At 38.9% G+C, this 23,435-nt stretch overlaps 1 protein-coding gene across 1 annotated transcript in view; it reads left to right on the top strand.

The window, feature by feature from the left end:
- The window catches only part of pipox (pipecolic acid oxidase), a 54,625-nt gene extending 38,090 nt beyond the window's left edge, over nucleotides 1-16,535 (top strand). The window contains exons 5-8 of the mRNA XM_020527585.2: nucleotides 3,628-3,777; nucleotides 7,746-7,901; nucleotides 9,878-9,953; nucleotides 16,355-16,535. Coding sequence (XP_020383174.1) covers nucleotides 3,628-3,777; nucleotides 7,746-7,901; nucleotides 9,878-9,953; nucleotides 16,355-16,485 — 513 coding nt within the window. The 3' untranslated portion in view covers nucleotides 16,486-16,535. The remainder of the gene's footprint in view (nucleotides 1-3,627; nucleotides 3,778-7,745; nucleotides 7,902-9,877; nucleotides 9,954-16,354) is intronic.
- The last annotated feature ends 6,900 nt before the right edge of the window (nucleotides 16,536-23,435 follow it).

Genomic DNA, 23,435 nt, shown 5'->3' with positions numbered 1-23,435 from the left:
TGTGATTACACTCGAAACATTGTTTCTCTGAAAGGACTATCTCCTGTAATCTCAGAGGGACTAGGTTGTAAATCCTTTTTGTGATTTACAAAGTGATACAGTTACAAAAGCTGCAACAGGATGGGGTGAAAGATACTGCAAAAGCATCAGTTTTTATTTAGCAATGCTAGTTTATTTTGGAAGAGGACTGGAAAAATATATTATTAGTATCATCCTGGGAAGAAGGATTAGACGAGTTATATCAGGATTTACACAGTTTATGTTTCTCATGTCAGTTGACAGTCAGTTTACACCTGGCTTTATGTTCTTCACAGCTGATCAGAGTGGATATTGAAATGTTCTTCTCCTTGAGTGGAGATTCATAGTCTTAGGTTAAGGTCTTGGCTGTTTAGGATTGAGATGTAGAGAAATGTCTTCACGTTATGAGTCTTTGGAATTCTTGACTGCAAAGGGATATGCTCTGTTATGGAATATAATGATGAATGAAATCAATGGATTTTTGGCTGTTAGAGGAAAAGTGGGATCTGGGTATAGGTTGGGAAAGTAAGGTTGATGTCAAAGCTCAGCCAAGATTGATGCAAAGTAAGAGCAGATTCAAGGGTGGGTGGGGTTTGGCCTCTTCCTGTTCCTATTTCTGATGATCGTGTGTTCACCAAGAACTGATGGAGCTCCTTCTAGGGGTGCAGCTAAATTTATGTGTTTCTTGTGCAGAGATAGGCAGTCCCTCAACTGTATTTTTTAAAGCCACTGACTGCTCTGCAAATTGTTCCCCAGTGTCTCCCAAAACTGCTCCCAAGTAGCGATCCAGAAATTACGGATGACTGAACTCCATCTTTCTCTATCTGGAGAAGCTCCTGTTTTCTTTACTGTATTCCATCTAATAAACCAGCTGCAATCAAGGCTTTATCATATTAGGGAAACAAACAGATGCTGCTATGCTCCATTACTTTATAACATAGCGTATCATTGTATTAACATATATTGCCGGAAGGCTGCCATCATTTAATGCTCAAAGCCCAGAAATATGGGAGTATGAAACAATATTGCAACTATCCCCAGTCATTCAACGAGTCTAGCCAATGCTTGAGTCATACCAACCAAGAAGGTCGCAAGTTTAATGCCAATTTGATGAAGGTTTTGTTTTTGGTGTTTGGTGGTCAAATTTAGGAGATTTAAAGCCATCCAAGATCCACAAAGATAGAAACATGGAATATCAGAGTAGGAGTAGGCTATTCAACCCTTCAAGCCTGTTCTGCTATTCAACATGATCATGGTTGACCATCTAACTTAGTACCCTATTCCTGCTTTCTCCCATACCTTTTCATTACTTTAGCCCTAACTCCTCCTTGAAAACATTTAATGCTTTGATCTCAACCACTTTCTGTGGCAGAGTATTCCACAAGCTCACTATTCTCTGGGTGAATACATTTCTCCTCATCTCAGTCCTAAATGTCCTACTCCATATCGTTAGACTGTGACCCCTAGTTCGATAACTGCGAACATCCCCTCTGAGTTTGCCAAGTCAAATCATGTTAGAATTTTATAGGTTTTTATGAGATCCCCCTCATCACCTCAGTAAATATATTCTTAACTGATCCAGTTTCTCTTCAAACGTCAGACATGCCATCCCAGGAATCAGTCTGGGAAAGGTTTTGTTGTACTCCCTCCATATCCAGAACTTACTTCCTTCGATAAAGAGTTCAGAACTGCACACAATACTCTAGGGATGGTCTCACCAAGGCACTGTACAATTACAGCAAGACATCTCCGTTCTTGTACTGAAATCCTCTCGCTGTGAAGGCCAACATACCATGTGCCTTCTTCACCGCCAGCTACACCCGTATGCTTACTTTCAGTAACTGGTGTACAAGGACACCCAAGTTTCATTGCACCTCCCCCTTGCCCAATCTATCACCTTTCAGATAATAATCTCCTGTCCTGTTTTTGCTACCCAAGTGGATAACCTCACATTTATCCACATTATACAGCATCTGCCATGTGTTTACTCATTGACGTAACTTGTCCAAATCACACTGAAGCATCTCTCTGCCCTCCTCACAGTTCATTCTCCCACCCAGCTCTATGTTGTGATAAACTAGGTTTCACAAGCTTCCCTTGTGTTGCTAGTAACATTAGCAACCTACCTGCAGTCAGTCAGCCAGCCAGAGTTCCACTGACTATAACCATAAAAGTGACTATGGGCTGAGCCCTTTTTTTTCCTGTCTGAATCCAAGTTGCATTGAGTTTTATGGAGAGTATAGATGAGGCCTAGTGAGTTCTCATAGCACATCTTACCAAACTTGCCTCATTAATCATGTACACTGCCCCTCTGACAATACTATGGCTTTAAGAGATCTCTTTTGTCCTTTGTTTTAAATGGAGAATGGCACTTCAGTCTCAACCTATCAGTCTGCTCCAAAGCGAATAAACAGCTTGTGAGACCTTGGTTTTTATTTTAAATACACAAGTTGGAATAATAGAAGCAGCCTGAATGGATGGGGTCAAACTCCCACAGAACCCGGTTTATTTTTAGCTTTAGCCTTCAGCAGCAATTGCTGGAGTCTTGAAGGTGGATGTGGAAGTTCTTATTCCTCTCTCTGTTTCAGCTAAAAGCTGGGGTTCTGTTCCTGCTGCTAGAATTGCATATGAGACAATCTATTTTACTGAATTTGTCTTTGTCAAGGGTGTGTTTATGGGATGTAACTACATTGGATCAGTTAATTGGTAGGAGTTATATATATATATTTAGAGTTATATATATAGTATAAGTGTTTCAATACAGTTAAGCCAATTCTTCTTTTTATTTTGCCTGTATTTTAATTACAGTGTATGAATAAAGGCTGGTAGTTTGACCAATCAAATTGCATCTGGAACACAATACCTTACATTTACCTTTAAAATCAGAAAAAGTTAGGGTCTAAACTATCTTCTTAATATATTTTGAGGGGGTTTAGTCTGGTCCATTACAAATTGGGTGCTCTTGTTGGGATCAAAATCTGTAATTCCAGGTTGGGTTTAGGATTATTGGACTCAAAGGCTGTAGGTTGGTGTTCTCTTTTTGGGTCTTGAATTCAGTTGATTTAACGACACGCCCCTACAGTATTCTGTCCCTTTGATTGTAGAAAAGACAAAGTATACAGTATCTCCCCACTCTGGCCAGTGGAGATGTTATCATGAGAGAGCTACCACTATCCATTAAAATGGAATTTGCATTGCTAAAGGCTAGAGGAGGCCAGCTAAATCTAACCGTTTTCACCAGTTTATGTCATTATAACTGTTGTGTTTGAGTTTACTGAAAAACTTGCTTTTAAAAGGCACTGCTCTCAGTTTAGCCATTCTAAGCAGCTGACTATTCATGGCTTTAAGAAGTGCTTGCGTCTCTGGAGTGACATAAAATTAAGGATGCAATAGGTTACATAAATCTGCAATGCCATTACACCACAGAGTATTTATTTTATTATAAAAGACATACATTATTCCCTTGCTTCTTTGTGACTGCTGAGTTAGTGGTCTCTCACTCATGCAAAACACTACCATTGCTTTGCTGGAATATCTTGTGCTTTACAGGAGCATTATTTTTCAATGTTTTAATTAACCTTTTACCTGTTGATTTGATAACCTTGTTAGACACTGAGGATCATGGTTTGTTACTGGAAGGAGAAAGTCCCTGGAATATATGGAATTCAGAAGGGATATCCCTGCTTTATAAGAATTTCTGACTCCATTGAATATCATATCTATGGTCTTCCTTCCAATGAATATCCGGGACTTATGAAGGTATGGATGTGGAGATTAAGTTCTTTATTCTGCAAGTACAAATACGGTTTGGTGTATAATTTTGCTTTTATAACACCCCTGTCAAGCATCTTTGGATGTTTTATCAAGCAAATGGCACTATATAAATGAAAGTTTTTTTTAAATGAAAGGCAATGTAAGTTATAATCAACTTTTGATCATCATTCTGAGATTGATTGAGCTGAGAGTTTCTCAGCTTACTGCTATCAAATATTCTGTTTATGCAACTGGCTTAGGGACTCTTTTAAAGAGTATCTTGTGTGTTTTTGTATAATTTAAGCATGCTTATTTTGCTCCAGAGTACAGTATAGTAGCCATCATAGTGCAGGGATTCAAGAAGGTATTTTTGGAAGTTTGTGCATGTGTTTCTGCAGTATAAAAGGATTAAACAAACAATCAGGTGTATCTGAGGTTTATTGTTTTCAGGTGAAGAGTCTTGCTAGAAATTCATGGAAGAAATTGTACCACTTTTCCAGCAAGAGAAAATTTACCCACTACCCCTTGATAGTCAATGCCATTACTATTGCTAAATCCCTCACTATCAGCATGCTGGGGGTTACCATTGGCCAGTGGTGGATGCAGTTACAGTTACAGCATCTAAAAGGCATTTGGACAGGTACATGAATAGGAAAGGTTTAGAGGGATATGGACCAAATGCAGGTAAGTGGGACTAGTCCATGTTGACCAAGTTTCCCAAACTAAAGAAGTTAGACTGAAGGGTATGTTTCTGTCTTGTATGACTCAATGACTAAATGAACTAGACTAGCCATATAAATACAGTGGCTACAAGAGCAAATCAGAAGCTATGTATCTTACAGCAAGTAACTCACCTCCTGACCTGTGTTCCCTGTAATTGTTCCTGCCACTGCATGTGGCTCTGAAGTCTGGGTAAAGCAGTGCCTTCTGGTTTCAGGACCCAATGTGTCAGTATGCCAGTTAGCATGTACGGAACCTCCGAGCCTTGCAGCTTAGAGGGAATCCTGTTCCTGACTCCCAAAAGCCTGTCCTCCTTTTACATTGCGTAAATCTGGAGTTTAGTGGAATGTTGCCTGGATGAATGCAGCTCTAACAACACTCAAGAAGGTTGACACCATCCAGGACAAAGTATCTCACTTGATAGGTACCACACTCACAAACATTTACTCCCTCCACCACTGATGCTCAGTAACAGCAGAGTGTACTATCTATAAGAGGGACTACAGAAAAATCACGAGAATCTTCAGGCAGCACCTTGCAAACCCAGGACCACTACTATGTAGAAGGATAAGGGCAGCAGGTACATGGGAACACTACTACCATCAAATTCATCTCCAAACCATTCACCATCCTGACTTGGAAAGATATCACATCCTTCACCATCGCTGGGTCAAAATCCTGGCATTCCTTACCTAATGGCCTTGTGGGTCTACCTACAGCACATGGACTGCAGCAGTTCAAGAAGACAGCTCACCATTACCTTTAGAGCAACTAGGGATGGACAATAAATGCTGGCCCAGCCAGCAAAGGCTACATCCCATGAATTAAAATAATGTAGTACAGAAATTATAAACTGAAGAGCAGTAATATCAGTACGTACCAACAATTGACAAGTAATGTTAGCCTGTAAAATGAGGCAATGTCAAAGCCTAGATGTAAATTTATCATCAAAGTAAGAAAAGGCAGTTTTAAATTCAAAACCATGAACATTTTCAGCATAGATTTGATCTTCTGCATTGTCTTCTCATACATGGAGAAATAAATATATGCAAAAATATTGTTTAAAGCCTTATATGTATGCATACTTCTCATCTGCAAAACCTTTCCGTCCTTTGTCAAAGTTTTGCCATCTTCCTGGCAGCCTCCTATGCAATGATAAATGCCTCGGTTTGCCGTTACAATGGAAACAAATGCACAAAACTTGTCATGCGTCTGTTTCATATCCTACCCACTAGGATGATGTTGTATGGCCTCAGTTTGGTGTCTCCTAAAATCTATTTTCTAAACTCTAACCCACATGACTCTGCTTCCCATATTGCTATACATTTTGCAATCTAGCCATAAACAATATTATAAGAATCAGACAAAAATGAGAATACAACTTATTACTTTAAAATGGGCTTTCAATTATTCTCTGCCATCTAACTTCAGGTAATGCACCTGAAGCCTACTTTCATTTTTGCAGTGGAGTCAGGAACATTGACATTCTTAATGCTGAGTTGGATAGATTCATGACTGGAAAAGGAGTCAAATGTTATAAATGGGAAAGTAGAGTTGAGGCCATGATTAGATCAGCCATGATTTTATCAAATAAGACACAGGCTCAAGAGGATGAATGGCATATTCATTTATAACTCATATGATCTGGTCTCTCTGTATACCACCACTATAGGAGTGATTAATGCAATTATATATACGTGTGAATCTTGTTTGAAATATGTGCACAAATTAGTGTCTATAGCAAAACGTTCCTGAATTGCTTGTGAAAAGATTAGTTTATATTATTAAAGGCAGAGGCTTTGAATGCTCTTCTTTTCTGGAATTAATGCTTAAATCCAATGCAGACTTACAAAATGAATGTCCTCAGACAGCCAGCTGTAAGGATCCTGAATGGAAAAAGAGTTAAGTAGTTTCAACTAATTTCACAGCACAGGATTTTTTTCATACTGTGACATTAAATTGACTGCTTCACTCAAAGGCAATAAATGTAATTGGTGTGGGATGTAAAAATGTCACTAGTGACTAGGCAATTAGGGATGGGCAACAAGTGCTGACCTTGCCAATAACACCCATTTCCTGTGAAAGAATTAAAACTAGTCTGAGACTGGAATTAGGCCTGTTGTGGAAGATTTGCTACATGTGCAAGCAATAAGGAAATGTGCATTGAAACATCACCTATACTGCAAGAATAAAGCCAGGGCACTCAATCTTTGCAAACCATTTCATTATACAGAGTGCATAAAGGATAAGTTACTCTCTCACTTAGGTTGGACAGGCAACTTAGCAATCAGATGTCAAAATTGGAATACAAATCATCTTTATAATACAGAAAAGAATAAAAATGTTTTGAAGTGATTGCTGGGAATGGTTGAAATCTCTTGTCTGTGGAATCTAACGTCCTGACTTCTGCAGGTAGCCTCAGGCTTGAAAAGATCACATTTTGATCCAGCAGTGACTTGATGAACACTTGGCCTTTGTACTGGGATAAATTGCAACAACCATGTCTATCCTGTAGAGGGGCTGTCATTGGTTTATATCATTATCAAATTGACTTCTTCCACTGGGGTTTAGTAATCCGTCTCTAGTAAAAATCTTGTTGATATACCATTCCTGGCCTTAAGCAATGAAAACTATTTAAATTTGGGTGGTCTGCAGACAGAAGACTTTGCTGGTTTTGTACCTCCGTGGCAATCAGCAGGATTCTGCATGGTGATAGGGAATGATGAGTGAAAAGTGTCTTTGAGACACCTCCCCTAAGTGAAGTCTGAAGGGTCAAAGTGCAGCAACATGATATTTGTTCAACAAGTGCTCAATATAGATTGCTTCTCCCATCAATTTTCTAAGGCCAGGGTCACAATAATTAGATCTTATTTATTTTCTTAAACCTGATTGCATGTGATTCTTTTGGTACATACAATAGGCTGCAACAGCACAGCTAAGTCATAATCAGAATAGTATATTGGGAGACAAAGGATAAAATTTAATTCTGCATTGCCATTGCTCATGAGATAAAGGTCATCTCCTCCTCCCAACTTTAATGGCCCAAAGGGAAATGTGTTAGTGTAGCTCCAGCCTAATTTATTATACATGTGAATACACTGCAGAAATAAATTAATAATGTGGCACAAATTGTGCCTTGGTTTGAATGAGGAATGAACCCTTTCAGATAGTGTCTGTGTGTGTGTGTTTGTGTGTGTCTATAATGTATTCCATAACAGATTGCATATGATCTGAAACAAAAATTCCCCCTTTAGGTCTGCTACCACAGTGGCAGTGATGCTGACCCAGATGAACGTGATATCGTATTTCAGCAGCCTTCCCAGGATGTGAACATTCTGAGCACCTTTTTGTCTAAGGAGTTTCCTGGTGTGGATCCAAAGCCTGTGATTGTTGAACACTGCATGTATACAGTAATGTATCATTCTCCTTGCCTTCATGTAACTGGAAAGGCTTTAAAAACTATACTGGAAATCTGTTTCCCTTTGATTTCTTAGGATCTATTTTCTTTGAGTTGTGAAAGCAAGAATAATGCCTCATAAATATTAAAGTCTCTTCAGAATCACTTCTCTATAAAACCAGTTTCCGGTGTTTTAGGCTATGTTGAAACTTTCAAAGGGGCTTTGAATAAAATTGGCACATAAAATGTTAGTGCCTTCAAGATCTACATGTCCATCCTCCCTTATTACTCCTGAAAAAACAATTCTTGTTACTTTTAATATACTATTAAAAGAGCAATTATATTTATTAGCCTAAAGCATATTTTCTATTTAATATCTTTTTTAAATATACCATTTTCTATTTAATATCTTCTTTAAATAGATTAAAGATTTGAGTGTATATTAATTTAATCCTCAGTCATATAAGTGTGCATTATAAGAAAGTATCATATTTGTTAGACTCATAATTCCCTTGAATATATTTCCAATAGCACTGTCAGACGATCATTTCTTGCAGTTGAAACATTCTTCTGAACTAGTTATGTTGTCAGTTTCTCCTAGCCTTTAATCAATACAATATTAAGTTTACAACTGCTAATAGTCCTTATTATAATAAATAATGTAGTCTCAACACACGAGCATAATATGTAACAGATGGAATCAGGTAAGCAAAGTCCATAATTTAACCTCAGGTATTGGAAGATATTTAAAATCGCCTCATGCTTCATTTTTATGGTTTCTGATATTCCTTCACTATCAGCTATTCCTAATTATCCATGACATTATATTGTAGTCACCACATAACAAAGCAGAATTGAGGGATATTTCCCCATGCTGATTCAATGCCCTATTTTAGTTTTATCAGTACACCATCAATTGTCAGATGTAAGCTATTACAAAATACTGAAATATTGATTCAGCTTCAGCAAAAAGAAAGATCATTAGATTGAAGCAATGTAAACCATAATGTTATACAGTACATCTATGTTACAGGCTTAATTTATGGTGGTGAGGGGGAATTGTAACTCAGATGGATTCTTTGTTTCAAGGATAATATTTTCCTTCACGGGGCTATAATTTTTTGCCAAATAAACACATTCTCAAGGCAAACAGGAATAATAATTTATTCATAGAAAAGCCTGAACGAATCACTGTATTAAGGATTTACTTTCCATGGTTATCAACTTTCCTGATTCTTGTGAACCCGTTTAGTTTACCAACTCAAGTTGCTGACAATTTCCTTTTTTGAAAGTCTTTTTGTTCAGTATTTCTGAGTCAGCCCCTGTTCGCAAAGCTGACAAATAAACTGATTTGTGACTAGAAATGAATTCAACCCTGTTCCGAAACCATCTAACAATAGAACTATGTCTTGATGTAAAATATTTTGAAATGACTTTTCAAAATGCATTATTCATCTGAAGGCTGAAAAATGTGCACTTTTCAAATGTAAGGAAGATGTGGGATGGTGGGAGGGGCAGTGCAGGTTGAGGAATGTTAACAACATGAGGAACCAGCATCTGCAGAGGTTACACATCCTCATGCCTTGTTATTTGGTTTCTGTGGGCTAGGAATATTTTTCATGGATGCCACAATCATCTTAGTGCCTTTTTACCAGCTGGCACAGCCCGTTTTTTCCAGTCTCTTGTGACAATGTCCTACACTGCCTGCGCTGCCACTCCTGTTGGCCTTTTGGGCAGCTGGTACTTACTACAGGTTCAACAGACTGACTGCAAACATGCAGCTAGGACCAGAGAGGTAAAACCTGGGCCTCTGCCTGGACAGGACTGGATGGTTTTCCATTCCCCCCGGCCTTGAACTGCACTGATCCTGTGCTTCATTCAAATCAACTTCTCCATCTGCAAGTATTTTCGGTCAAGTTAGGCCCAATGGAGAAATGATGCCTAAAATTTTGTTCCTCACACAGTAATTTTCACATTGTTATTCAATAGGTTACCCCAGATTCAGATTTCATTCTGGATTATCACCCAGAGCATAGCAACATCATCATTGGAGCTGGGTTCTCAGGTTGGTACAATTACAATATGAACTGACTGCTTATTTCTGAAAGCACATTCTCTTTAGTAAGACTTTCCTTTAACTGAATTGCAAAGAATCAATGTTGTGAACCTTTTGATTGTCAATATCTATTAAAGCTTAATGACTTACCTTTTTTATTTTGATATGAGTAAAATTTTACAGAGCAGATCTCTGGTTCCAGTGCATATTTTTTGAAAATAATTATTTTGCAGATATCATAAAGACTTCTAATTTAAAGAAAAATTCAGAGCTCTGAGGATCATCTAGTTGGGGATCAGGGTGGAATAAAACAGATGCTATACAATCATGAGCTAAAATATTGCTGACACTGTAGACATTAAAAATACTAGCGGAGTAACCAGTAGCTTTTAGATAGGCCATGTAAAAGGAGGCATGATAAGGTCGAAGAGACAGTGGTCAAAGTTGACAAATCGTGGCCATGACTTTTCATTTGATCTGGATCATAGCTTCCTATTAAATCAAAGTGAAGGCATCACAACTGCCTTAGGTAGATTCACAAATCTAATTCAAACTCTTCAAGCTCAAATTCCTTCAGGCCAGATGTTCAAAGGACACAAGTTATCAGTCAAAACCCTCGCTGGTGATCTTGCTAATGATACTGTTAAAAAAAAAAACACTAGAAAACTGGTCTGATAGAGAGCTCAGGTTGAAATTTCATGAGCTCTTGCGTGTCATTGTGCTGGAATTATTGTGACAGGCTGGCCTGATTACCAGCACTCCCAATGTTGCTTGGAAGTCATGTGTCCATGCATTAAATATGTAATTCAGAGCAGTGATTATTCATTGAAGCTAACTGGGATTTATCCAGACTTTGGTTTACAGTCTTTTTCAACTTCCTTCCTTAATGTCATACAAACGTCTCTTTTATCAGCAAACCAGCTTGAAGTAATTGATCACAGCCGAGTATAATTTATTGGCTGTTCCTGTAGCTCAGTTCTAATTTAGTAACATCCATTTTGTTGTGATAAGCCAAATACTGAATAAGCCCTCAAGCTACAAATCCAATCTGCAGCCAATTTATAATTTAAATAAAGGTAAAAGCATTGCAAAAGTAAAATCTACTTTCGATTGAAGATTTCCCTTCCAGGCTATTTCCTTATGTCAATCAGGACTCTGTCAGTTGAGACCAACACAACTACTATATCTAAAAATATATTTTGTTCCTGCACTGACCAGCAACCTGCCTAATGGATTTATAAATTACACTGCATTGGGAAATAACAAATGACCATTAAAGAAATTGCAACCATGGCTTTGACAAATTTTATAGGCATTTAAAGGAGTGGCCATAAATTACATTCCAACGAGACATTACCAGTATAATTTGGAACAATATGACCTCTACATGGCCAATTCAACCTGTTTAACAGCTGCTACTGAAACCTATCCAATGGATTTTCAAGCACCCAGTGCAGAGACCTTTACTTTGAGTTGAAGTTAACAATACTTCAGTTGCCTATCACCAGATGTTGCTATCTGATATTTATATGGACAGTTTACACTTTCACTTGAATGTGGCTGTTCATGGAGACTTTGGATGTTATATTAGGCCCAGAAATGTCACATTAGTTCTTCTCAAAACTGGAAGATTAACATGTCAACATGGAAGAAGTGGAGGGTGAATCCTGTGAGCTGGTGGAAACCTTGTGAGTTGTTGCAATCAATGGAAAATCCATACAGGCAACAGAAATGCCATTTAAGAATGTGAATATTTAGATTTTTACTTGAAATAAATTGGATGACAATTTCACTTCAGCCCAGGTGCATTTGTAATAATCACTGTGATTTTGGTTTATACACTGCTGCTTAGACACTCATCATCCCACAAGAGCATTAACATCACTAGACTACACGGTGGTCAAATGGACCCATTAGAAAGACTCGTGGCTCTGTTCCCGCTGCAATATTTAGGATTGAATAAAAAAAACATAACTGCCATAAACCAGCAACAACATTCTATTCTGGGTCATTGGCACCACTGACAAAAGCAGCATTAATTGACTATCTCTCATTGCCCTGAAACTGAGTGACTTGCTGAGCCAGTTCAGCAGAGAGCTGACGTTCAATCACATTGCTGTGTGTCAGGAGTCACATGTAACCAGGCCAGGTAAGGATGGCAGATTCCTTCCCTGAAGGGCAATGCGTAAATCAAATGGTGTTTTTACAATAACAGAGAACAGTTTCATGGTTACCATTTCTGAAACTACCAACTGCCTTGGGGAATTGAACCCTTGACACCAGTGATGTCACTGGCTAATTAGTCAAGCAAAATTATCACTGCACCGCTATCTCTTAATCTAACTGAGGTGTTTGTGTCATACTTCAAGATATTTTGGCATAAAATTGCTGCAGCTTTTTAGCTAAACACAGTGTAGTGATTGTAATGAGGTCAGCCAAGTGGACACCAGAGAATGAGTTCCCTGATTGGACCAGATTAACAGCCGCAATCAGGGAGCCCTGGCTGACAGCTAAGAACAGGAGTGTATTTCATTCAAGGGGAGTGAAATTCATAGAACACTCAAATTACAGGAATACACATTTGATTGTGTTGAATTGTCTATCCAGAGTGGTATTTCATGCATAACTTTTTACTTTGGGAATTTTATGTTTATTAGCACACTCCTGAGAGGATGTTGAGTGTAACATGAGAATGGCTTTTCCTCAGAGGGGTCAGTAATTTTAGAAAAGGGGGCATTAGTCAGGTCGGCACAACAGAGATAAAGCAGCAATTCCCTGGTGTTTACAGCCTGTCGCCCAGGTGCCTGAAAAGCATCCAAATTAATATTGGGTTACATAAACTCAGGCAGCCCCTGTCATCTTGAACAGCCATTGGACACATTGGAAATTTGCATTTGAACAATGAACGCCATGTTTCAGTTCTGCTCCTGAAAGTTCATTCTGTGTTCTGCTCACTTTTGCTAATGCAGCAGGTAAACACATTGGACTTAAATGGACCACAAGAAGTCTGTGCCCAAAAAAGACACATCTTTCCTTAGACTTAGCTTGTTGTGGGGCCAAGGGGAGTGGAGTAGATGGTGGTAGATGGGAAGGGACATGGAGTGTTGCCCCCCACTCTAACGCATCAGCCCCCATCAACCTCCCATGTAGACCCGAGGATCAATAGTGGCAAGATAATCTGTCCACATTGGTCCTCACTAAACCAGCAAGTTCTTTCTGCATGGCCAATGCTTCAGCACATCATCCGAAATATAACTGATGAAGGCTGAAGATTGTCAGCAAAAATCAATCAATCAGCATGCACTGACAGAGGGGTGACCACTCTGCAACCGTAAATGAGACAAAACCAATCTCTGAGTGATACTAAATAAAAAAAAACAAGAGAATTGCAGATGCTGGAAATCAGAAACAAAACTAGAAACTGCTGGAAAACTCAGCAGGTCTGGCAGCATTTGTGGAGAGAGGTCAGAGTTAACATTTCGGGTCCAGTGACTTCCTCAGCACTGATGGTAGCTAGGAAAATGGTGTTTGTTGTGTAGAAGGTAGGGTGAGGGGAGGGGTTAAGAAGTAAATGTTAGGTGGAGATAGAGCCCAAAGGGAGAGAAGAAGTTAGACGAACAAAGGAATGGATAATGGCCACCAAAGGAGGATGACTAAATGCTAATGGGGACTATTAGTGGCTAACAGTGGGTGGTGTTTCATAGCAGACCATGTGATAACAAGGCCTGGTGTATGGTGGTGGGGAAAAAGTGTAGGGAAGGTATTCAAATGCTAAAATTGTTGAACTCATTATTGAGTCCAGATGGCTGTACAGTCCCCAAGAGGTAAAAGGTGCTGTTCTTCCAGCTTGCAATGAGCTTTGCTAGAGCATGGCAAAAAGCCTGAGATAGAGATGTTGGCTAGGGAACACTGTATTGTGTTGAAGTGGCAGGCAACTGGAAGCTCAGGGTCTTCTTTGCAGACAGAATGTAGGTGTTCTGTGAAGTAGTCACCCAGTCTATGCTTCATTTCCCCAATGTAGAGGAGACCACATTATGAGCAGCAAATGCAGTGGGCTATATTAAATGAAATGCAGGTATGTCGCTGCTTCACCTGGTAGGGGTATTTGGGCCCTTGGATGCTGAGGAGGGAGGAAATAAACAGGTAGGTTGTTACACCTTCTGTGTTTGCAGGCAAAAGTGCCGTAGGCTGTTGTGGGGTATTCGCAGTGCAGGAAGAATAGACCAGAGTGTCTTAGAGTGAACAGTCCTGGCAGAAGGCTGACAAGGGAAAGGTGGGGAATATGTGCCTGGTGGATGTCATCCTGCTGGAGGTGGTGGAAATGGCAGCTATTGATCCTCTGGATGTGGATGCTGGTGGGATGGAAGGTGAGGGAGGGAAGAGAGAGGGGTAAGGGCTGAAGTGTGGGAGGTGGGTCAGAGCCAGCCGCTGGCCATGTTAACTATGGTGCTGGGGAATCCTCGGTTGAGGAAGAAGGTGGATATTTCGGAGGATCCCTTGTCGAAGTTGGCATCAACAGAACAGATGCAATGGACACGGAGGAACGGGGAGAATGGAATAGATTCTTAACAGGAAACAGGGTGTGAGGATTTATAGTCAAGGTAACTGTGGAAGTGAGTCGGTTTGTGGATATTGGTAGCCAGCCTGTCCTCAGAAATAGAAGCAGACGTGTCGAGGAAGAGAAGCAGGGAGTCAGAGATGGACCAGGTGAAGGTGAGAGCAGGATCGAAATTGGAAGAAAACTTGATAAGCTTTTCCTATTCTGGCCTAAGAGAGGGAAGCAGCACCAACGATATCATCAATATTCCAGAGAAAGTTGTGGGTGGGGGCCAGAATAGGACTGGAACAACTGGAACTGAAACTGACTGCTGACTGTCTACTCCCCTTCCGCAGTTATGTTCATGCCTGGGTATTCTTGGAGAGGGAGCATATGGTGTTCAATACCTTTGGAGAGATATGGGCACCATGGGAGTACAGTACTTTATTTCCCCCTCCAACTCCATTTTGATTTAATCTCTGCCTGCTGTCCCTACCCCCTTCACTTTTGATGGTTTGCATTGCCTATAATGGGCTTTGCTTGTAAATATTTAATTGGCTACATGCTTATTTTTACTGGTGGTGGTTAGTATTTGGAAAAAGTCACAGCGATTTGTTATGTGGCAGAGCATTTCTGGAAACAGGAAAAAAAATAAGAGCTCTGTGGCACAGTGGTAGTGACCCTGCCTCTAAGCCAGGAGGCCCAGGCTGAAGTCTCACCTGCTCCAGAAGTGTGTCATAACACTTCTGAACAGGTTAATTTGAAAATAATGAAAAAAAAAACACAGATTCAGGGATGGGTCTGCAGAACTCTCTGTCAAGGTCTGGGACTAGGGTAACATATGCCACGAGTAGTGGCTGTATTTTGGGATTCAACAATAAGCAATGGTCCTTTCCCGTTGGACTTCCCGATTTATTACAAGAACCAAACTCTGTGGACTGATAGGAAAACAAATAAACCAGAACTTCTGGTATTTGCAAGTTTGTTAAATCAGAGATTTCACCTAACTGAACATTTAATTAACATCTTACATCAAACCGGGCCTGACATAAACCTCGATAACGTATTTCCCATTACCTTCAAAAAAGTTCTGGTGGAAGTGAAGCAGCTTGTATATTGCTTCAACTGAAAGCCTATGCACTGCATGATTGGAACTTTTTGAACCTGCACATGCTCAGACTGTACAATCATGGTTGGACCTCTGCAACATTTCAAATCTAGACATTTCGACTTCAAGTTTAGATTTTTTGAGATGAGCCAAAGCCTTAAAGTAAAATCCTTGAAGGAAGACAGTACATGGTACAAAAAAAAGCTCTTGGCTGATCTATCAACAGAAACTCATCCTTCTCCCCATGCCTGATTCAGTGTAAATTCCTTATATTCTGTAAGGAACAACTTCTCTTTTAATTCCTCTCACCTCTGGAATGCTGGACCTTGGACAACTACAAACAGAGAGTAAAGCAAGAGTTCCGAAAGTGGCTATACTGGAATTGGAGGCTGGCATGCAGCTCAAACAATAAGTATACTCACTCCAGAAATGCAGCTCAGGTTTTAATCAACCTGTTTGGACAAGTCATGATACACGTCTTGTGCAAGTGGGAGTTAAACCTAGGCCACAAGAGCTCGCTAGAAATCAGGAACGTATACAAATCAGAAAAGCTGATTATTCAGAATGGCGATTTAATTGTTAAGTTTTAAATGAGTTAAGCAAAGGATTCTGGAAAAAATGATTTAGCATTTACTCTGTAGAAATTAGTGTTATTCTTGGGAGTAGGTTACTCGATTACCTTTTAGAATGTATTCATTACCTCGATTTTGAAGAAAGGGTAAACTATAACAAGAACCTTTATACCGATTTATTTTTACATTTTAGGTCATGGTTTCAAGCTTGCCCCAGTTGTTGGAAAAATCCTCTGTGAACTTAGCCTTGGAAAAAGGCCATCCTACAACCTCTCTCCTTTCAAAATGCATCGTTTCCGATTAAATCTGAAGTCCTTGTTGTAAGGCAGCAGAGCCAAAAATGAAAATTTGAATAAAACTTTATGTTAAAAGAATGTGACATCTCAACTATTTGATCAATGAAAATAGTAATTGTTGGGGGTTGCGTGCAGCGGTGGGCGGGGAGGGGGGGGTTGGTGGGGGATTAGAAACAGAAGCTTAACACAGTTCCTGTCAACACCTTGGTAACATAAAAATACCTACAGGTTTTTATCCTATAAAGGTTGCATTAAAGTGGCCAGAAATTACCCATTTTCTAAAGCAAGAGCAGGTCATGTCACAATCGTTTATGGGCATTTTATTGTTCAGAGGAAAAGGACATGAGAGCTTCACTGGCTTAAGAAGGTTTTGATCAGCAGAGTCTTGATAAGAATCAGCTGTAATCAACAGATTGACTCAAAGGCCAGGTTACTGTGTACAAAAGATAATTAACTACATAGCTGAAATTGAACTCTGATCTACTAATTCTTTCGAATTCCGAAACTTTAGTTTAGCAGCAGTCTGTGAATAGTTGACTGCAACAGATACTTAAACAGTTTATAAAAGAAATTAATGAGATGCTATTTTTAATAAACTAATGTGAAGCAAACTTTCACTGTGCACGGGTTAATGTGAGAGCAGAAAAGTTACTTACCTTTGGGATGTTTTCTGTTCTACAACAGACATTTTCCTTTCTTGTGTGTTTTCTCCTGTGTCATTTGCAGCTAAGACAACAGACTGCTCTTCTGGTCAGTAGTTGTCTGCTGGGTAACCGTTCCTCTAAAATTGGTTACAAACCTTTCTGTCTGTGAAGAAACATCTGGCCTGTGCAAGGAGCCTAGTTACAGAATAAAGGAACCTCTATTTAAAACTGAGTTGCAAAGGTATTTCTTTCAGATGGTAGTGAATGTCTGGATTTCTTTATGTCTGAGAGTTGTGGTAGCTAGATCACTGAAAACATTTGAAGGAGTTGGCACAAAAGAACAGTTCAATCTTGGGGCAGTACAGCCACGATCTTATAGAATGGCAGGTTAGGCTTGAAGGGCTGAATACCCTATTGTTGCTCCATTTCTTGTTCTGATGTTCTCTTCTGCCGCTGTGTACGACAGCATGTTAACACCACGCAACATAAGGATTCTCTTTTCCTTGCTTCCTTGTTAGAAAAGTGAGGGTTCAGATAATGAGAATTTTTGCTGATATAACGAGAGGGGACATGACAAGATTGAATTGACTGGACTTCTGACTATGTGCTCACTTTATCCTTAGTGTGGTTATGAAAGAAATGTCAGATTTTTGGGTCTGATTCCCAAATCAGGAAGCAACGGAGGCATATCCTGCTCATAGCTGTGAAGAAAGTTTAGGAGGAAATTTTCCACTTTTTAGAGAAGATAATGTTGAGGTGAGTGTGTTGACCATTAATCAAGCTCATTAAGAGTTGACAGGAGCCATGGGCAAGTTTCTCAGTAAATCACAGTCCTCAACATTAGCATTCTAGTCCAGCAGAAACTGCTGGTACCAAGGAAACTTGCAGCTTGTTCAAAATGCTGAGTCTGATGAATTTGTTCCTTCACCAAAAGAAGAAAAGCTCTGTAAACGTCTGATTTATAGAAACTTGTGAATAAAATAAAATGCTACAGATTTCCTCACTCCAGAGAAGTCGATTATTTTGAGACAAACAGAGGCTGAGTGGTCAGTTTCAATGATGTCAATGTAACTGATGAAAACAAAGAAGACAATGAAAATCATGTGATCACAAACAATTTAATCCATAATGACATTTCAATTCGGAAAGGTTTGGTATGGCTGATTAAAAATACCACTAGGCAATGGCCTAGTGGTATTATCGCTGGACTGTTAATCCAGAGACCCAGATAATGTTCTGGGGACCCTGGTTCAAATCCCACCACGGCAGATGGTGGAATTTGAATTCAATAAATATCTGGAATTAAGAGTCTAATGATGACAACGAATCCATGGTCAATTGTCAGGAAAAACCCATCTGGTTCACTAATGTCCTTTAGGGAAGGAAACTGCCATCATTACCTGGACATGTGACTCCAGACTCCTGGACATCCTACATGTGACTCCAGACCCACAGCAATGTGGTTGACTCTTAACTGCCCTCTGGGCAATTAGGGATGGGCAATAAATGCTGCCTAGCCAGCAACATCCTCATCCAAATAAAGAAATTAAAAATGTATTAAATTGAAGTCAATTTTTAAGGTAGTAATTTTTATTCAGAGGATAATATTTTTAAAGTTCAGAATTATTACATCCTACATTACTGTGCCAAAATTGAAGTTATCTGTATATTGCTGAAACTTTAAGGTGGTAAAGCCTAATTGCTTAGATCAATTAGATACTCCTTACTCTTAGGCAGATACTTGGGTCAGTTAGAGCCTAGAATGATGCAAACATATGACTCATTAAGTTAGTTAGAAGCACATATTGGTAGAAAATTATCCCTGTAGATTGTAAACTAGTTAACTTTTTATAGAAGTGTGATATAGAAATGTGTGTGTTATGGATGTATAGATTTTCATTCTAGTTTCAAATATAGTTTAGTGGACACAAAGATTTTTTGTTGGTGTGCATGAAATCTGAAATAGAACTTGTTTTTTGATTTGGATGAATGGTAAATTAGGTACTCTGGCTGCATTCATAGTAAAACTGGAGAACAGCTCCTACACAAAAGCTTCCTCTTTGGTTGCCTCCGAGTATGAACTATAAAATTTGTCAATGAAAGGGAAATGTGAGCTCTCTTAAGGAGCTTTGGTATTGCAGGCTTAAATAACAGGTCGACAAGAAAAGCCTTCTCCAATCTAAAAGTCTGGGCAGGTTCACTTTTGCCATGACAAGCAAGTCTGATGCCATAAAGCATCTCTATTACTCTCACTCAGTAATGCACATTTAAATTCACATTTCTATGAGGGAATAAGAATTTTGTACTTTGGACATAAATATTCTACAACCACATGATTGCATTTATTCAATAGTGTGCATAACGGTAGATTATGTAAATGAAAGTAATTGTTTACATATAGTGTATATAAGGCTCAACAAACATTTGTTAAAAACATTCACTAATCAGCAGTTGGAGTATTTTAAGTATTTTACTTTAAAAAGATATGTTTATGCTGGAGATGGTGCAGAAGAGATTCATTAAGATGATACAAAAGATGAGAAATTTTAATGATAAACAGAAACTGGAGGAATCATTAACACCATTGAAACAGAGATTAAGATCCAAAGATTCAAAATTATTGAGGGTTTAGAGAGGTCAGTAGCAAGTAACAAAAGGAGAAATGCTTAAGGTCATCCCAAAAACACTACGCTTCACATTTCTGTTTGCCACAAATTTAGGAAGGATGTGGTTGCATTAAGAGGGTTGCAAAAGACATCCACCTGGATGCTAGCTGGCCTGGAATGATCCAACTATGGAGAGAATCCAGATAGGCTGAGCTTGTTTTCCTATGAGCAGAGAAGACTAGAGGGGAACCAGATTGAGATCTACAAAATTATAAGAGGCATAGATAGGAAGAAACATTTCCTCTTAATAGAGGAGTTTATAATGAGGAGACAAAGTTTTAGGGTAAGGAGCAGGAGGTGGAGATGGGATTTGAGGAAAAAGAGTTGTGGGTATTTGGAACTTATTGCCCAAAAGGGTGGTAGAGGGGAAAACCCTCAAGACATTTAAGAACTATTTAGATTGACACTTGAAACACTATAGATACCAGGCTACCAGCCAAGTGCTGGAAGATGGGTTTAAAATAGATGGATGTTTGATGACCCGTGTGGACACAATGGACTGAACAGCTTCTCTCCATGCTGGCAAAATCTATTTTTCCTGTTCCCTACTTGTACAGTGATGCAACGACATTGGGCCTACGGTCATCAAAAATGTTCCTTTATCATCATTTTTCATCTTGATGAGCAAAAATTATCACTGTTTCCTTAAAAATAAAATCAGATTTGAATATGCGCGTAGATCAGATTGATTAAAATGCTGATTTTACTGGACAAATCAGGATCCAAATTTGCTTGTTGTCCACCAGAAGTCCTGGTGAGATTACTGATTCACTACTGCAGGACTTGTTTTCCCATTTGTATCCATGAATGTTCAATGAAAACTTAATACAGACTGGTGGATCTCAGGCCAGTTTGAATTCAGGAGTTCAATGGTGAGAAAGAACCTTACAGCAGTGTTGTGCTGGTGTGCGCGGTATAGTGTTCCTGCTTTCAAACCAACAATAACTTCCTGGGGTGGAACTGAATCAAAGTTTTAAGTGCCTGATGTTCATGCAGAATAAAGCATCTATAAATGACAAGGAAAACAAAAAATGAAAGCTAATTCTTCTGGAATAATGGCTCGTACAAATTACTTTGGTTTTTATCTAGTCTTAAACTCCATACAATGAAAAGAGTTGCAGAATAAAATTATTGAATCTTGCCAAAAGCCCTTTCAAATTTTGATTTTTCTTGTTCAAAAATGCTGAAATGTGTGTACAGTATCTCACTTCATAATTGAAGAATAGACAGTGAAACTGCTATTGCAAAGTCAAATCACTGCAGCAACCACTTAATGTCAACACCAACAAAAAGGAGTTGTTTGAGACTTCTTTGAATTAATTTTGCTCATTAAATCACAGAATCATTTGGTTTCATCCAGCAAGTGTGGGTTTTGAACTGGCTGCAGTCAACTGGAAAAGAAATCCCACAGAATTGGGGATTGAGCTGCCTTTGACGCTCATCCCCTCTCAGGAAAAGCTCGTGCTCTTTGCTCAGTGGCTCCTCATGGCAAGAGATCTGACATTTGTCACTCAGTAGCTTAGGGGTGTTTTGGAACCCACCATCCCATAACTCAGCATGCTGTTGTTGCAAACCACTGCGCAATGCCACTGATAATTTGAAAGAACACTGCACACATAAGCAGAACTCAGCATTCCTGCCATAAGAACTTGTCCATGTTTGCAAATCTGCGAGATTCTCTAGTTGAAATGATTTTGCATTTCTTTTTAATTTGGCAATATATATCTTTTTTCTTTCCACTTCAATCATCCATCCTGCCAAAGAAAGATCCAGAAGACTGAGATTGACAGGAATCCAGAAACAAATAAGGAAAGACAAGGACAGCCTTCAATGCACTGAGCACTGTAATATCTTCACTAACAATTAACTGTTAAACTTCCAGATCTAATCTCATGGCTTTTCTCAGCTGGGATGGCTTTTGGATTTCTGTAACAGACCAGAGCATCCATTGCACTATGGAGGGGTAGTTCAGCAAGACCTCTTCATCCTGGAGGATGCAGTTACAGCTCAGTAGCAGCATTCCCACCTAAGTCAGCTGCTTGGAGTTTCAAGCTACATTCCAAAGATTTTAGTACACGGTACTCAGTTAGAGGTGCTGTTTCTGGACAAACTGTTCAACCTCTCAAGGGAGACATATGGAGAATACAAAATATATATACACACACACACACACACACATACACATTATATACATATAATATATGTATATAAATGATGGCAATTTGAGGTAAAGAGGGAGTTCTGCTGCTATCTTGGCTGATTATTATTCCTTGGTGGAACATCAAAAACAGATTACCAAAGCAAAGTACTGTGGATGCTGGAAAATTGAAATAAAAACAGAAAAAGCTGGATATACTCAGCAGGTCAGGCAGCATTTATAGGCAGAAATGGAGTTTACATTTTGGGTCAATTCTGACTGTTTCTCTCCAGAGTCTGCATGACCTGTTGAGTATTTCTAGCAATTTTTGTTTTTAATTTCATATTTCAAGCATCCACAGCAGCACTTTGCTTTATTTTGGATTATCTGACCATTTAACTCAATGCAGCTTTGAGATTTGGCTAACTGGAAATAGCTACCAAATTTCCTGAAGTTGACACTTCAAAATACTTAAATAGTTGTGAAGTAGTTTCAGTCATCCTGAGGACATGGAAGATCTTTCCTTCAAATGCATCAACACACGATAGTTGTAGCAAACTATATTGCAACATAAAGCTAACAAATTCTAACAGCAAAAGTTGACACAAATGTAATTAAAAATCACCACAAACTCAAATTTGTAGAAATAACTTACCTGTCTGCTGCATGATTTTAATGAAGAGAACTTCACAAATTTTGATGCTCAACTAATGTCAATGTCTGTTTTTCATATGTATATCACCTAAATTATGTATTTTAGTTGGCAATGATTGGGGCTGGTAAACATTTAATTTTCTTCTTACTTCTAAACCTGACCTAATTTGCTTTTCTATTATGTTTGGTTCTATTGGATAAAATCAGTGTTCATTAGAGTAATTAGCTTTGTGTGGCATATCCACCAAATTAAAGCTCAAACTCAATAGTTCCAGCTCAGATATTGATAAATGTGCTCCACACTGCTTTGAATCATCAGTCCTTGACCTTCTATCTTCCACAGTAAATGACAATGATTTCATGTCACGAGACAAGATTGTGGATAAAATCCTAATTCTTTTCTTTCTTCACCTGAAAGAGTCCTTTCCCAAACTTCCAAAAGGTAAACAAGAATCTGTCATCAGTGCTCTATTGATTTAGTTAAAAAAAAAATGCTACTTGGTCCTTAGATTTAATTGTTGATCTATAATGTTTCAATTAATATCTGACAGATAAACTAAAGATGCATATTGCTTAATTCGTCACACATTCAGGCCTGGCAACAGGCAATATATTATTTCAAAGGATGCTTAGCATGACAATATGCCCAGGAATCCAGATATTTCACTTCTATAATAAAAGTGGGTAATCAAACCTTCTTGGATTGCATGGGCTCCTACATTGGCAAAAACACACAACTCAAGCGGAGTTAGATTCAAGTTGTTTCAGAGATAGTAGGAACTGCAGATGCTGGAGAATTGGAGATAACCAGGTGTAGAACTGGATGAACACAGCAGGCCAAGCAGCATCAGAGGAGCAGGAAAGTTGACATTTCGGG

This window comes from Rhincodon typus, chromosome 26 (genome assembly GCF_021869965.1).
Source record: "Rhincodon typus isolate 14 chromosome 26, sRhiTyp1.1, whole genome shotgun sequence".
Taxonomy (NCBI): Eukaryota; Metazoa; Chordata; class Chondrichthyes; order Orectolobiformes; family Rhincodontidae; genus Rhincodon; species Rhincodon typus.
This window is presented reverse-complemented; position numbering and strand designations above follow the sequence as displayed.